Source organism: Setaria viridis, chromosome 4, assembly GCF_005286985.2.
Source record: "Setaria viridis chromosome 4, Setaria_viridis_v4.0, whole genome shotgun sequence".
NCBI classification, from domain to species: Eukaryota; Viridiplantae; Streptophyta; class Magnoliopsida; order Poales; family Poaceae; genus Setaria; species Setaria viridis.
This window is the reverse complement of record NC_048266.2, coordinates 34833514-34850572: the sequence shown is the minus strand read 5'-3', so window position 1 is coordinate 34850572 and position 17059 is coordinate 34833514. Positions and strand designations below refer to the sequence as shown.

The 17059-nt window shown below is 44.2% G+C and overlaps 1 protein-coding gene across 1 annotated transcript; it reads right to left on the bottom strand.

Moving 5' to 3' along the window:
- Positions 1 to 8353: 8353 nt before the first annotated feature.
- On the bottom strand, positions 8354 to 16612 carry LOC117851585 (ABC transporter A family member 8). The gene is made up of 18 exons (XM_034733423.2): positions 16431 to 16612; positions 15140 to 15521; positions 14862 to 14938; positions 14572 to 14716; positions 14000 to 14119; positions 13776 to 13903; positions 13208 to 13366; positions 12950 to 13112; positions 12743 to 12868; positions 12565 to 12648; positions 12041 to 12402; positions 10411 to 10611; positions 9905 to 10014; positions 9717 to 9801; positions 9342 to 9470; positions 9159 to 9264; positions 8953 to 9041; positions 8354 to 8860 (listed from the first exon to the last, which is right to left on the bottom strand). Exons 1-18 carry the CDS (start codon positions 16521 to 16523, stop codon positions 8561 to 8563), a joined length of 2859 nt encoding a protein of 952 aa, XP_034589314.1. The 5' UTR covers positions 16524 to 16612; the 3' UTR covers positions 8354 to 8560.
- Between the last annotated feature and the right edge of the window lie 447 nt (positions 16613 to 17059).

Genomic DNA, 17059 nt, shown 5'->3' with positions numbered 1-17059 from the left:
ATAAACTATATTTAATTATTTTCTATGTATAAAAGTAATAACTAAACTTTGTATACTATGTTCATGTGGTAGCTCTACTACTTTTTGAATTTTGCTTTCACTTCGTAAACTCGCAAAATATGATTGAATTCTTCATTTATTGCTAAATTTATCTTTTACCCCTATTAAAATCAAGACTAAATTTTCGTACGTCATTTCTTCCGTGATCCCATCGTTCCACGCTATATTCAATTTCCTCCGTCCGTTGCTCATGCGCTAATTTGCACCCTTCGTCCTGATCTATTCCGCGAACCTATAGTTGGCCATTTGGCCCGTGGCTCATGGGCTGGCCCACAGCACGACATTTTGGCCCGGTCCAAACCCGGCTCAGCAGCCTTGCAGGCCAGGCCAGCCCGGTCTACACCACGGGCCGGGCCTAGGCTGTTGCCTAAGCCCGTGGGCTGGCCCGGCACGGCTTGGCCCATCTGACCCGTGGGACAACAAATGAGCGGCACGGCCTGTTTAGGCCTAACAGGCCTATTTTGGCCCGGCTAAGAGGCCAGCCCATTATAACCTAGCCATCTGCCCATCTATGCGGCTATGCCTTCCCGGTCGAAACCCTTCCTCTTCCCAGCCGCCTCCGGCTTATCCCCCTCCCCCATTCATCTCGCTGACGGCCGCCTCCCTCGCTCTCCCACTCATCCTGCCGACGGCCGCCTCCCTCGCTCCCCCACCCTCCGTCGCCTCCCCCTGCCCCCGGTGGCCCGTCCAGCCGGCCCCTCGCTCGTTGCGGCTTCCGCCGCTTCCCCCTGCCCCTGGCCGGCCAGCTCCTCGCTCGCGGGCTCGCAGCACCCTCCGCCGCCTCCCCTTACCCCTAGCCGCCCGGCTCCTCTCTCGCGGCATCCTCCGCCGCCTCCCCCTGCCCCCGGCGGCCCGGCCGGCCGCTTCCCCCGCGCGGTTGCGCCCCTCCGACGCCTCCCTGCGCCCCTTCACAGCCTCCTCCCACGGCCCTCCGCCGTCGCGGCACTGCCTCCTCGGCCAGGAAGGAGGAGCCGGAGCCGTGCCGCGGGCTGGGCACGGGCACAGCGGCCTCGCCGGGCCACCCGGCACGGCCTGCCTAAGAAGGCAGCAGGCCGGACCTGGGCTGCTCCTTCAGCACGTGGACCGGCACGATTACTGTGCGGGCCTAAACAGGCCGAGCCTAATCGGGCTCGTGCCAGGCCGGGCTGGGTTGCCCGTTTGGCCATCTAGCGAACCCCGCCAGCCCCTGAGTCCTATTGCCTCCTTCCTTCCGCCGCCACCCCGCGAGAGCCTCCTGCCTCCTCCCTTCAGCCGCCACCCCGCGAGAGCCTCGGGCCGCACCGCCGCCGCCACAAGAGCTGCACCGCCACCGCGGCACCCGTCTCCTTCACCGCCCCTTCCGCGTCGCTCGAGGATCCTACGCACCGCCCGAGGATCCTGTGCGCCGCCGCCGCACCACCACACGCCACCTACCCTCCGCGCGGAGGAGGCAGTGGCGGCGGATCTGTCCCGCTCCCACCCATCCCAGAAACAGATCATCCCGCGCGGCCCTCGCCCTCGACCTCCCAGGCCACTGCCTCCCCGCACTGCGTGCCCTCGCCCAGGTGCTCCTGGATGAGGAGGAGGACGGCTACCGTGGGGACCCGGCTCCGCCACCGCCGCCGCTTCCTCAGCCGCTGCTGCCGGCCCTGTTGCCGCAGGAGGCCTCGCCGATGGACGCGGACGGACCCATGGAGGAGAAGGATTGCTTCATCCTTAGCCAGGATTTCTTTGGGTCGGTTCCGATTCGAGCTCTATGTTGGTCTTCTGACAGTATGGTTTTGGTCTACATCACGCCGGAGATGACGCAGGTGGCCAACGAATTCGATGACGATAAGATTGGGTAAGATGAGATTTTTCTCTTATTGAGTGTGTGTTAGTGCAATAACATTGTGCTGACTGCTCATCTGCATTCATCGCTAACAGTTTTACTGGTTTTGTGCAGGAGAACATCCCTTTTCTTTCAGCTGCGTTCGTGAGGAAGGTTGTAACTTGTAACATCGGTGTCATGTGTTTCCAGGTTCTCGTGAGAACATAGTTCGATACTTCACATCTTGTTTTGAGAACGAGCAACTTTGTATTCAAATGGAACTATGTGATCGTTGTCTATCTGTGAATCTAAACCAGCCCCTGAAGCATTGGGAAGCCTTGAACTTCTGTATCAGGTTTGAGACTTTTAGTTACGAAGCCGTCGTTTACCAATTTTATTTCTTCTTGATCACTTATCAAATGAATACATTCATCTTTACTTCCTTCATATCTAATCTAAGCCACCTACCTATTTAATATTTGACTGTAAAAAGATTACTTTATTGTAGTATGAATTTGGATACTGCATTGACCTCCGTTAGAAAGGATTGGTGTACTTGTTTCACCAAATATGGGTTGTAATTGGCCACCCACAATTTCTGAAAGAACAAGTCAATAAAAAAAAACTTACCAAAATAGGAGGAGCGATCATTTCAAGAACCATGATCTTTAGTACTTTATGTTAAAGTTTATTATTTAGTTCTACCTTTATTGATGATACGGTACTTGGTTAATTCTTTTGTCTGAAGTCTGAACTGCCTGACTTGTCCTACTTTTATAAATATAAGTGGGGCATAATGCTATTGCTGCCTTGTCGGTATCTTTTGCCTATGCAAGGAATGTGAGAGCAAGGTGAGCTTCTACCCTCTCTGTAAGATACTTCCCATGGAGATATATATGTAGGATATAATTTATATAGAATTTATATACAAATATGAGTATCTTACTGGGTATTTCTATGTTAACACATTAATCTATAATTGTAGAACCTATGTCAAATTACAAGTCTGCATTGAGTTATAAGCTGCTCTCTTCTAGCCCATTTACTTTTAAACCTTTGAGAATTGGACAATGTTTCGGATTGCCACACATTTTTTAACATCACGAAGTGTAATTGAAATTATCTACAAAGTTAGCTTCTTCCGATAAGATAAAATGTTGTGGTATTGGCTATACGCATCTTTACTAAATAACTTGCGATTCATTGGTTTTCTTTGCAGTATTTAAGGCTTGGAAACTATTTTTTTTTTGCAAAACTGAAGCATAAAAGCAAGCACATTTGGCAGGAAAAAATAATCAAGAAAGATTTCTTTTGTACAAATTCAGTTTTAATATTATGTCTAAGTAGATAATTTCCTCCTGAAACGGAATCCTTTAGGTCCTGCTCCGGTGCATCCATCAAAATTACCAGTGTCCATCTTACCTATTAGAGAATGCTTGCAGATGAACTGATTTTTGGTACTTGATTCATCTACACTTTATTTCTTTTCCATGTTAATAGCATCTGAAATATTTTCCTTTCATTGGCAAACTATACTACTTTTCTAAAAGCATACCTTGCTCATTGAAATAACATGGATCAACTTATTGCAGATCTATTGAGGGGGATTTGGAGATGTTGTCTCAAGCAGAAAAGAAGGAAGTGAGAAGTTGCTTGGACAAATTGTGCCTACATTTTATTTGCTTTCAGGTTTAAATTTCTGATCCATAGTAATGGTGGTAACATGTAGATCATTACCATGTAGATGTAGTTAACTCTGCATCAGGAGCTTACACCTAAAGTTGTTTGTAATTATTAGATGTAGTTAACTCTGCATCTCCACATCATTGTTTCCACCTGAAGTTTACAAGGAAGCTTGCCACCTAAACCATCATTTCTACGTCGAGTTGCCGGCTGTCATGAGATTTCCGTTGCATGTATCCTTCTAAACCAATCAGGACCATGGTCATTTGTATGAGGTCCTCTCCTTGATGTAAATTGCAAAATCCTTTAGTTTGTTCAGTTTCTATTCTTCCATTCAAGGTTGTTGCCTCATCTATCTCCTTTGAGGACACAAGGCCTGCAAGTAATATTTTCCAAAGTTTTTATTATTTATGATTGCCAATAACCTTATTTCTCTACAGTATATTCTAACTAGCTAGGCACATGCATAAGGATGAGTCATTTGTTAAAATTATTGCTTTCATTGATGCATAATTGGGATCTACAAAATATTGGTATTTGTTCATAAATCACTTTGTATCACTCAAATTATTTGGTTGCCCTTAGTTCATGAACCATCCTCATTGGCCACTGCACGGTTAGGCCCTTACATTCATGCAACTGCATAAAGCTTTCATGGTAACATTCTGGATATAATCTGATTGCATAAGTTCTACTTATATCTGACTTTCTTCTATAATCTTGCAGATTAATGTCAGTTTTCAAGTTTTCATATGTTGTCAAGAAAGAAAGAATTTTCTTACATTCACAAGGCCATACCTAAATGGCTTGGTTCAGTATGTTGGTTTCATATATTGTATTAACTATAGCATGTCAATAGTGGTGCTCCCAATTATGAGCTGCCTAGCCAAATGTCAATGGAGGGTGGGGTACAGAGAGAGCCACAGAGAGCATTGCAAGAATCATGAAACTATTGATTCAAGAAAAATTATAATATTTTGTGTGACTTATGTATACTTTTCTCTCTTCGGAACTGAGTTCAAAAGACTATTATGCCTTTCTATTCCTACTTCTTAAATCATGCTAATTGTAGTTGACATTACATTTTAAATGATCTCGCACCAAGTAAGCTCATTCTTCTAAGTCTATTAACTTGACATTGTATGATTTAGATCCTTTTGCATGATATGATTAAATTTGATAGTTGTTTTGCCCGTATATCTATCAATTTAAAATATAAAAAAGAAAAAAGATTTGTTACTCGTAAAATAGTAATTATCTTGTATGCATTCATGCATGCAGATCTACAAATCATGCATGATTCTGGAGGTATATATCATTTATCTATGGTCGACATGAACCATCTATTTTCTGGTAGTGTGTATATGTATCATTTTTTTATCAATGAAATCATCGTGTGATCATCTATTTCTCCCATGCTTTAAAGATTGACAAGAAATTAGCAGAACCTGTGCAGTTGAATGTCATGATATTGATCAATTTACCAATATTCACGAAATTATAAATCGACATGAATTCCCTTCATGCATCATGTTACGATTACATTCAAAAAAAAATTTGTAAGTAGTCACACCTTCATGTTACACGATTACATTCAATGTTTTATGTAAAAAAAGAACGTGGCAGAGGGAATTTTTTTTTGAAGCGGACAGTTGGGCTCATAATCACGTACAGATGGAAAAAATGTAGAGCCGTTCTTCTCTCTGTTGTCTTTTTTTTTTTACCGGTTTGTTCATAATCAGGGGGGACAACACAGCAGCTGTCATGTTCTCTGCAAAATGGCAAAATGGTCATTATCACGTCAGGAGGGGGGGGGGGGGGGGGGGGGGGCAAAAAGATCTAATCGGTAATTGCATGGCAGTTAGATGCAGATATTTTTCCTATTTTTAGAGCCGTTCTTCTCTCTGTTGTCGTTTTTTTTACCGGTTGGTTCATAATCAGGGGGGCAACACAACAGCTGTCATTTTCTCTAGAAAATGGCAAAATGGTCATTATCACGTCAGGAGGGGGTGCAAAAAGATCTAATCGGTAATTGCATGGCTGTTAGATGCAGATATTTTTCCTATTTTCGGATTTAAAAATACATATAATAAATATCAAACCTATTACTCCTTACAGGTAATATGTCATTAGATCGACAGACCGCGCTCATTTGGGAGTACCTTAGCAAAACCCTTTCATATTTCCTTGAGTTTTATTCGAGTAGTATTATTTTGTTGCTGCCTTTATTATGCAAAAAATCATGACCATTTCGCTTGATGTGAGTTGTGACATATAATTCACTCAGAAGTCACGATAATAAAATCCAGATTAGCAAAAAAAACTCACTAGAAAAAAAAATAGTGGACAAGTGGACCACTGCTGCTCAGCACCTAGTGTGGAGCTCTGAATCAGGCATTATTGGGCGGCAAGATGATCTTGGCGCGGCGGCGGCCTTCGGCCAAACAGAACTCCAAAGGAACGGCTGCTGTGCGGCGAAACAACCCCAGCGGAGGCTGACCTCTAAAATCAGGCACGCACCATGACACGAACGTGGGCGAACGTCAAAGCTTCCTCCGGCCGGTCACGCACGGGGCAACGAGAGAGGAGGAATTCAAACGATGGTGTGCCTGAAAATTCAAAGGAAAGTTCGTATTGGAGGAAAACAAAAATCCACTCCAACCTCATGGTGGCCGGCTCGTATTCCCGCCGGCTCGCCGCCACCGTTGCTCCGTACCAAGTTCGCCATGGTCGTCCGCTTATCGATGATGCTCTGCCACAGCCACGTCCCTCGCAGGCTGCTTGATGCTACAAAGATCCAGAGCAGGTAGAAGCAAGCGAATGAAAACGGTTAGGACAGTCACGATGCGTTAAAAAATGATCTTTATGCAAGAAATACACTACGAGGACTAGCTATATACACTGAACAAGATGTCTTTATAGCAATGTTAATTGCTTAAGTAGTCCATAACTCCATAGGCATGTGGAATGTACATAAGAGAAGATCAATACATGCCAGACAGTTGCGTGTTAAAAAAACAAAGAATAAAATACACTACTTTTTGTGCTCACTATTTATAAAATGAACATAAACACAAAATCCTATGGGACCCACCTTAACTCCTACCGGTTCCATTACCATTAATATGATAATTACTACTCCTATTATTATGGGAGCCTCGGTCCTTATACATTACCCTTACCCTTACCAAGGAGAAGAGAAGAAAGGAAAGAAGCACAGGGAAGGAGATAAGAGCAGGCTCACTGACATGTGGAGCATTTATTAAGTGGACCAACATTTAGCAGTTTATAAGTTAAAATTAGGAAAACATTGTGCTCAGGAACTTTAGACATTACTGGATTTTTTGAAAAGAGAAGGTTGACCTTTAACCGGAGGGTGATCTTGCAGAAGGCATCGACCTTTAACCGGAGGGTCTGAGGGTGAGGCTACATCATTTGGACCGCCCAGGACGACCTGAGGGATGAGGCAGCACAGCCCATACGTGCTCACGCACCCCGGCATCATCATCACCTTCCCCGCTGGGTTGACCTGTCGAGATCAAAGCCAGACTGCCACACCAGGCCTAGTACGGGCCCGCAGGCAAGGCGGGACCCTAGGTGTCATGGTGTTGAGCAGCTGTGAGCACATTGGAGAGGTCGGGGAAAGCCAGGAGAAGTGGCACGCCTCGTCGAGGCCACTGACCAAGGCTCACCTACTCATCCTAGGTACGGACGTCAACAATAGTGTCTGTCCCGAGGTTGGCAAACGGGACAGAGGCACGCCGTGGAGCAGGCCTGATCGTGCGTAGGCAGCCCACGCCGCACATGAGCCGCCGTACAAGGCACGTGAAGCCCACGACTGACGAAGCGGATAGGGCAAGGAGGCCCCACAACGTCAAGGGAGGACAGACAACCCCGACCGCACCACGACCCCCAACCTCCTAGGTCGGGGAACTCCCTCCTTTCTCCAAAAACGTGTCTCCCGATCCCTTTATCGGGCCTTCTCTCTCGCTCTCTCGAATCCAACGCACTTACACATGCATCGCATGAACACTTACTTGTAAGCACCCCGTTGTAAGCCCAACGCACTCGATCCAAGGAAAACGACTCCTGCAGAAACTAGACGTAGGGATCTTCCCGAACCAGTATAATTCCTCTCTCTTGTGTGCAAGCCATCGGAAGTGAGAAGAGCGCGGCATACAATCACTAGTCAGTGGTACGAAACACTGACACCATCCTATTTATTCTTCTCTTCTCCACCACCTCCGGCCACACCCTCCTCATCACCTCTGACGACACCCTCTACTCATCTCCGCCTTCTGCTCTGCTTCCTGCTGCGCTACTGCCCTCTACCTTCCTCCTCTTCCTTCTCCCGCTTGGCTTCTCCCGGTGGGCGAGATCCGCGGTGGCCCCGCCACCGCCGGCTGTGCAGGCAAGGTCCTTCGCGCGGGGTCGCCACCAACCGTGCGGGCGAGCTCCACCGTGCAAGGGCGCTGCCCACCGTGCTGGCAAGCTCTGGTCATGCGGGCGAGCTCCTCCACGTGGGTATGCCGCTGATCGTGCGGGCAAGCTCCTCTCCTCCATGCAGGTGACGGGTGGAGAGAAGAGAACGTGGGGGAATAGAAGATTGGGAGGTGAGTCAACTCGAGGGGTGCCTGCGCGGAGCCTAGATCCATGGAAATGCCGGGCCTAGCGTTCCCAGCAAGCCTGTCTAAGACCCCCTCCTTGTATTAGGATAGCCTGCTAAGAAGCTTAAACAAGCAACCAAATATGAGCTGGCTAGCTACGGGGAACCTGGCTAGGAGTTAGCCAGGCAACCAAACGGAATGTTGACACACGTGATGATGCAAATTTATAATGTAACGATCAATATACACACACGTCACCTACCTAGCAAAAGACGAATGAACAAAAACATACAACTTGACCCTAAGAATCCTTGCTGACAAAAGCGAGGAAAACAAACTACCAGCTAGAAGAAAGTATGAATTATGTACAGCAAAACATCACCAAGCAGGCTGCAGGCCTTTACCCTCGCAGTCTTGCAGACTACGAGAGTTCTTCGCTGCGCTGCGCCCCTTTGGCGACCTTCACGAACACGTCCTCCATGGTGGTGTCGGCGAGGCCCCAGGCCTGGACATCCACCCTCTTCTTGAAGCTCTCCACGGCCATGAACACATCAGCGATCCTCGCTTCCTGCTTCAACAGTTCGTACTTCTGCGTCCCTGATAGATTGTAAACCTTTCTGGCGCTTGGTGAGAGCTTGCGCACCAGATTTTCGACCTCTTGTTCGAACTCGGGCGGTGTCGTCATCGTCAGCACATAGTACCCTCCATATCTAGCTATGAGCTGCCACATGATCGATTCTTTGTGTTAACCTTCGTTTCAACAAAGCCGTCGCATTCGATCATCAGATAGTCTTGTGGTGTGGAAAAAAATACCTCTTTGGGCGTGCCTATGCACTGCAGACTTCCATCGACCATGATACATAGTCTGTCACAAAGAGTTTCAGCTTCTTCCATGGAATGTGCTACGAAGATGCACAAAAGTAAGAGCAAAAATCAGAGATTAATACTACAACAGGAGAGGAATTTATGGCCAAGCGCAAGCTAGCTAATGATCAAAGTTTTCAAGTCTGAACATTTACTTGTGAGAATGATTGCTCTATCCTGCTTTGCTTGCTTCACTGCACTCCAGAGACTCTTCCTTGAAGCTGGGTCTAATCCAGTGCTGGGCTCATCCATGTACACGACCTGAGGCGCAATTGCAAAGTGTCAGCGGTAACTACTTGTGGACCTGTGGAAATGTTAGATTCTGTAGAAAGCAATACTTTAGCATCTCCAATCAGCGAGATGGCAACACTAAGGCGCCTCCTCATGCCACCGCTGTACTTCTTGACTTGCTTATCTGGAGCACCCCCATGAAACAAATTTACACTCCTTAAAGACTCATCAACGGCCTGCAAGCATTGTCATTGTGGTAAGTTTTGTTCTCAAGGCTGAAGGTCCAAAAAAGAAGTGCATGGCTGTTTTCTACAATCTAATAGGCTAATTTAAATAACAAATGATTTAAAGACATCCAAAAGACCAGATCAGTTTCATGTGAAAGGTTATGCTATTGCATTATTTTATCGAACACAATGCTATTGCATTATGAAATTATGCAGTAAGCAACCGGAAATACATGTGAACATGTGACCACATACGAGATCCAAAGATGAACCACTAAGGCCCTTCAGTCGGCCATAAAACTGGAGATGTTCCCTGCCAGTTAGCGTCTCCCAAAGCATACTGCATTCCAAATAAAGGTAGCAGTGTTTAAGTTGATTTTTTTTTTGTCCCGGACAAAAATATTACTCAGCACATATCAAGAATAAAGAGATGCATATCATACTCATTCTGTGGGCAAACCCCCATGCTGTTGTATATCTTTTCCATGTCACTCTGTATGCTGAAATCCCGTACAAATGCATTTCCTGATGTTGGCTTTACAAACCCAATCAGCTGTCAGGCACAAGAAGGATGGATCAGTACCACGATATGGTTTGGGGAAAAAAACGAAACAAGACATTTGATAGCCTACACCATGAAATATGAAAATGGAGTTTTTAGTTCAATAAAGCATGGTTAAATTTCCCAGCAATGTGTAACTCCAAGAAAATATAGGAGAAGATAGCAAGGAAAAATAGTGGTAGTATGAAGAAAATCGTAACTAACATGTTTCAAACAAAAATAAAGGGCTGGATAGAAAGGACTATAAATTAATCTCTATTTACGCATGATTAGCTTGGGCACACTTAGGGGCAAGTGTGTGTGCGCTGTATGGCTATCTTAATGCAATGATATGCAGTTCTTCTGCATATTCGAGTTTTTTTTATGTAGAGGGATCTGATGACAAACCATGCTAATAAAAGAGCTTTTGCCAGCTCCATTAGGACCAAGAATACCAAGACACTCTCCGTAAGGCAAAGCAAGTGATACACCCCGAACTGCAAACTTATCAGGGTTACCATCTTTTCCATGATATACTTTTTTGAGGTCATCACAGACGACAGCATAGCCACTAGTTTGTTGCTGTAGCACTTGATCAACAGTCTCCCTCTGCAGTGAAACCATATCATGGTAATTTGTCAGCACAATAATGCAGTCAGTGACATCTGAGATGCAAAATTTGTTCACATATAAAATGAATGAAGTTGCAGTACAGACTAATTTTTTTCCAAAAAAATATAGGAAAAGGTCCAAATTACTCCCCCCAACTATCACCAAAGTCCACATAACCCCCTACTTAACCCCCTGGCTTTCTAAAACCAGATTATTTTTCACCTTTGCTACGCAACTAAAACTGGTTTTGATCATGTGTGCAGTGGTTTCGCTATTTTCGATCACTGGGATGGCCACGTCATGAACATTTGCCCGCGCTTACCATGCGCTGATGAATGGGTGGGTGTATTTCACTCCCTCAACTACTCCGGCTCTGTAATGATTTGATGCGTCCCAGTCAAGGTGTAGGCGCAAAAGGGGTCGAGGAACAAATTATTTTTTGTCAGTGTCACGCTCGAGCCAGGAGGCCATGGCCTCTAAACCGGCAGCTGCAGCTGCGTCTCCACTCTCTCCAAGCAGCAATCAACTAGTGAACCAGAGCCACCACCGCCACTCACTCTCCCTTTCTATTTCCTATCTGTGCTCCCTCCTTGCTCGAGCAGTCGAGCAGAACATCGGCACCACAACCAGCAAATCCTATGGTTCCTTTCCTCCATCTCCATCTCTGTGAAATCGGCAAGCACCAGAGCCTCTTCCACATAACAAGCGCCACTAGCTTTGAGCTCCGCCCAGGACCAGCTGCTTCTCCACGCCTTTGAACTGCCTTGACTTGGAGCTGCGTGGCATGGTAGCAGTGACCTTGCCGACCACGGCATGGGTGCTGCCCCTGCAACGGCGCTATTGGGCCATCATGGAGAGCTGCGCTGCAACCTCCTTGTCCTAATCTCCGTCAAGTGACAACGCCAGGAGCATCTCCGCTCAGGCATGCATCGCGATGGTCGCAGACAAAGAAATGCGCCTCCAGGCTCCAGCAGCGATGTGGGGCTGACGAGCATTATATCGGTAGCAGTGTTGAAGGCACAAGAGCAACGACACGGGAGGTGTAACACGAGGAAGATGCCTCCTAGGTGCAGACGTGGACAATGGTTGATGATGTGGCCACCATAGTCATAAAAACAAGTCCACATGACCAATACTGGTTTTAGTTTGGTACAAAAGGTGGAAAATGAGCTGGTTTTAGAATGTTAAGGGGTTAAATAAACAGTTTTGTAGTTTAGGGGGTTATGTGGACTTTGGTGATAGTTGGGGGGAGTAATTTGAACTTTTTTCAATAATATATGTAATTATTTTGTGTAGCAGTAGCGATAAAAAGAATTCATTACAGGTAAATCTAAATTTTAAAGTAAACTTAAACAATGCTGAGAGGTGGGAAATAGATTGAGTGCAAGAAAAAGGGAAACAAACAACTACAAAATAAGAAACTTACTTCTGTGATAATGTCTAGCTTCTCCATTTCTATTTGAACCTCCTTATCAGCTATTTCATTAACAGTTATCCTTCTCGAAGCGTGGCCCTTCTTGAGGAGACGTTTGATTATAGAAAGAGGACTAGATGTGTGTCCAACTGAAGCAGCATGGTCGAAATAATATGCAATAGGAAGCAAAACCAACCATTCTAAAATAATAATAATTAAAACATCTCTCATTCCGTTCGTGTGGTCATTCAGATCACTCCATTGCATGCCATGGCTTCCTGTTTCTGAAGCGGTAGTAGCATATTGTCCAAGCTCATATAGTCCTCGATATAAAGAAAATGCAGGTATTATCTCCAGAACTGTAATCCAGTGTCCTGTAATAGCACAGGGGAAATATTATGCTATAACTTAAAAATGGTTTATTGAAGAACTACGCCTAGGAAAATAAGGATGATCAGGAGCAGGAAAGATAGCCCCTATTTTTCTTATATGCATGATTATGACAACAATACAGCCATGTGAATTGCTAAACTTACTTGGGAATTTTCCACCTTCAATAAAATTGCGAATAAGATTTCCTGCGATCAACCCTGACCCAAATATGTACAGGTACGCAATTGCTGGTAGAAGCAAGATAGCAGAAACATCATATATCTTTCCGAACTGAAGAAATTTTTATGAGCATGGAAACAAATTTGTTGCAGTTCTGTTTACCCTGAGCGGTGTTGACTTTCGAAAAGAATGATGAAGCTAGGAAGGCCAATACAATTTGCAGATTAATGAAGCTGAAAAAGAAAACAAACTGGATACTGTAACTGTTTATCTTGAAAAAGTTCACACCTGCAAAGTAATAAGTGAATTAGATAAACAACCTCAAACAAAGTACTATTTTGTTAAGATGATCATTATTGGATATCCTACCTATGACGGATCCAAAAATGACAAATATGATCATATACACTGTGGAGAAAATAAGGAAGTATGTATAGTATATAATCCAGTAAGGGCCATCCCCAAGCCCATGCATTTTCATCATTGTTCGGAGTTTGTGTTGCTTCTCGTATACAAGGTATGTCAGCATAACCTAAATTACAGTTTAAGAGTTTCAATATTTCCATCATGCATAAGCATAATATTGTATGTCACCAGCAAAAAAATAGAACTCCAATAACATCATACCGGAAAAAGCAAGACAACAACCCATTCGAAAAACAGTGGACCGACAACAGCAGAAAAATCAAATGTGACGCGAGTGGCTTGCTTAGGCATTTCTTTGGTGAAGTCGAGTAACATTTTAACCCCTGAACCTTGTACAAGTTGGAGATAGGCATTTGAGACCTGAACAGATGTCAAGATAATATGTTATTTGAGGGGAAACGAGTGTATAGATTCAAATGAGTAATATTGCCAAGTAAGAGCAATAATGTATCTTTTAGAATAAAAGGTGAAACTAATTTAGCAATAATGAGATCGGTTTCATCATCCTAAAATAAAAAAAGAAAGTTATAGATAAATCAGACACAAAATATTAAAAAGATATGTAGCTATGCATGCTCATCAGTTCATCCTTTGAATAACTATTTATGGTATTGCAACTGTTCTAGACTTATGGTTGCCTTTTCTTCATGGATCATGCTGTGAAATGGTTAGCAGTTTACAGAGTAGCACAGAAAAGCAACCTTTTTCAGCGGGTTTGATAGGCAAGTAAATGAGAAAAGTCTATATCAGTGAAGTAAATGACACCCACCGCATTCAATGAGCGTGGAATGCGCAGAAGTCCAAATGGCGTTGGAATAAAAGAGACGTTCTGATAAGTTGAGTTATATAAAGCAAGCACGTTAAACTGCTTCTCATGTGAGTCTTGGAAATCATAGGCTGCAATACCGGTAGTTGTTAGAATTACTCGTTCTTTTTAATGCCAACATTTCATAAACAGTTGCACTATCAGCATAGGTAAGGGAGGTGACATACCCATTGCAATTTCATTTATCCCTTGTACGGTTTTCCCTTTCCGGTAGCCCAGGAATGTTTCATCGTTAATTGTTCTTGAACTGTTACGCCACAAGGGTAAACCTTGGACACATTTTATCTCTGCTAAACAAAAGTATGAGATTCAAATTGAAATGTTTTTCAACCAAACACCCCCAACAAGATAAGAAACACATAAGGATGGCAATACATAAGAGGATGGAGACACTGTGGGAATGCAGAAATTCAATGATTTATGATGGTAAGACAAATTCTGGAAAAATGTGTTGTTGGCAGGATAATTAATAATATGATTCCTCAGACTCTGCCAACCAGGAAGGCAAACAAATCATTGAATTTCTGCAAACAAATAATATTGGCAGAGTCTGAGGAATCATATTGGCTGGCTGATTTGTTTGCCTTTTCTTTATATATAGGAAAACGATAACAACCAGCCAATATGATTCCTCAGACTCTGCCAACCAGGAAGGCCCATGTTAAGGACGTGATGTTCGCCAACTTTTTTCTCAAGGGACCACTATTTTCTACTAAAAAGCAAGGAAGGAGTACAATACCTCTCTGAGCGTTAACGGAACCAACAGTAATTGGGACTGTAACCGAATCACTGGACTTGCATTGCTGTTCAAGAACATATATGGGTCGATCTGAGACAAAAGCAGGTTCAACGAGACCCGTAGTAAATCCTGGTAAATCTGTACCCTGGAATTTATTTATATGTCAAAAAGAAAGTTTTCCTCTGTTTCTTTCTTGAAAAAGAATAGTCATAGAAAATCATAATAAAACATTCATAGAAACTCGTAAAAGAAACATCCATAGAAGTACTAGTGCAGCGATTTTAACTTACAAGCAGAAGACTGGATATGCTTGTGTAATCAGAAAGATTTGAAAGCGGTGAGCCTGTGAACAAGTTCTGCATGATACCTGTCAAACAAAGGGGTAAAGTTGACTGTTTGAGGAACATGGTTAATAAACTAAACCTTAAAAAGGGTCTTCAAATAAGTGACACAACGCTTACTTCCTTAGTTACTTGAAACAAAGCATCTTCCAAAAAAAAAGGTACTTCTTACTAATGACCCAACATTAATTGTGGGGAATAAAAAGCAAATGGTACAAATTACTTACTATTAGATAGAGTTCTGTTTGCTCCAGTGAACGGTATACTGGCTGGGCAGGATTGAATCTTTCTACATGATGCATCAGGGAGGCCTGTGAACAAACTGGAGGAGTCCTGCACGGCACGATACTCTGGGAGGGGTACTTGCACGAGAGCAGGCCATTTTGGAGGATTTGGTATGGGGCAGCTGCGTGCCTGTTGCGGTGTAGAGTACTGAATTCCACACACATTTTGGCAAGGGCCTGTCCCATTGACATCAACACACTGGCAACCGCACCTGAACTTCGGCTTATCCAGCAAATTGTTGATGACTCTTTGAAGAACGCTGATTATGAGACAGAGGTATATGGGAACTATGATTAACCGAATGGTTTCCTTCCTATTACGTTTCTGCAAGGTGACGAAACATGGACCACCACCTGTTAGCTTAAAACTCATACAACCGGTATATAATTAGGGAACTATAGCAAATGCAACTTCAACATTCTACTTTACCATTAATAAACCTGGAAGCATCACTTGGCATGTTATTAGCTTATAGACGCAAAGCAAAAACCATCAGCAGAGTAGAAAATACATCACAGGTGGCATTTACAGCAACTCTTGACGTTTAGCATGTAGACGAACACAGCGTCACAGTGCCAATCCCCAAATTCCACCCATTTGAACTTATAACGAGTCCTAATCAACAGAGAGGTATGCTTTGGTTTGGCACGAAATAGACCAAATTCCTCCAAATTTGAACGGAAATCAGTTCATTCTCTACTATCATGAAGTGATTGGACCTAATCCCCGTCATCCCAACCCAACCAATCCCTCAGCCGGCCAAAAGGATGATTGACCAACTGATTCCCAGATTCCAACAAGCGCAAAAGATATAAATCGTATTTGTGAAGCTTGGGGAATAATTGTTTGTGCCCCTGATAACCTTAAACCTTCCATTTATAGAGGTTCAACCGCATAAAAGTTTTTTTTTCGCCATTTATAGAGGAAGAATAACAAATACTACTTCCTGGGAAGGGGAATAAGAGGTAACTTTGAACCCACGACTTTCTGCAAGACCCCAATTTAGGCAAAACAAAATATGGTATCCATAGAGCAGATGGTGGCAACATGACTAGAAGAACATTCCCTAATAACTGCAATCCATCAAAGTCTTCCTCAGCAGCAAGAAAACAGAAATCGAAAACGCTGTGTCCATTTTGCAGTTGCACAAGAAATGTTCCCTATGAGGCTATGAAGCAACCTCAAAGGAAAACGAACAGGGAAGGAGAATGCCAGAACAGTTGGGGATCGGACCTGGAAGATGAGGTTCTTGCGCAGGAGGGCATTTGTCTGCGACGCGAAGCTCGGCGGCCTCGGCCCGGCCGCCGCGGCCGAGGGCGGTTCCATGGCGCGGCGGCAGTTCTTGGTTTTCCGCTGCTGTTTCTTTCTCTCTCCGTGGACTTCAATGGAGAAGGAGGAAAAGGAAGCAACTATGATTGGCCGTTAAGATCGGAAGAGGGGAATTTATAGAGGCAATTGGCACCTGCAACTCTGCAAGTCAGAGGAGATGCTGCTTCCCGCCACAGAGGAAAATATTTTTAGAATTGTTTTCGTCAACCCGTTTGGTCTTCTACTACCTTGCTCGGGTGTAGAACTATTGGTTGGGCAAAAGAATTTGCCAACTACTAGTATAAGATGAGATCGCACGGAAAATTCCTGCATTTCAAACGAGTCTTAGGCGTTGCCTTTTCTTTTTCGAGTAGCCAAAAATTTCGTGTTTGGATTTTGCATCGAGATTCATATTCGGTGACAATGGCAATAGAAGTATTTGCAGCATCCTCTTGTCTTTTGTCACAATTGGCTAATACAATAGGTCCAAGTGAGTTGGTCAGGTACTAGATTTAAGGTTTCGGAACTTGGGGTGAAGGGGTGTGGGGTTTTCA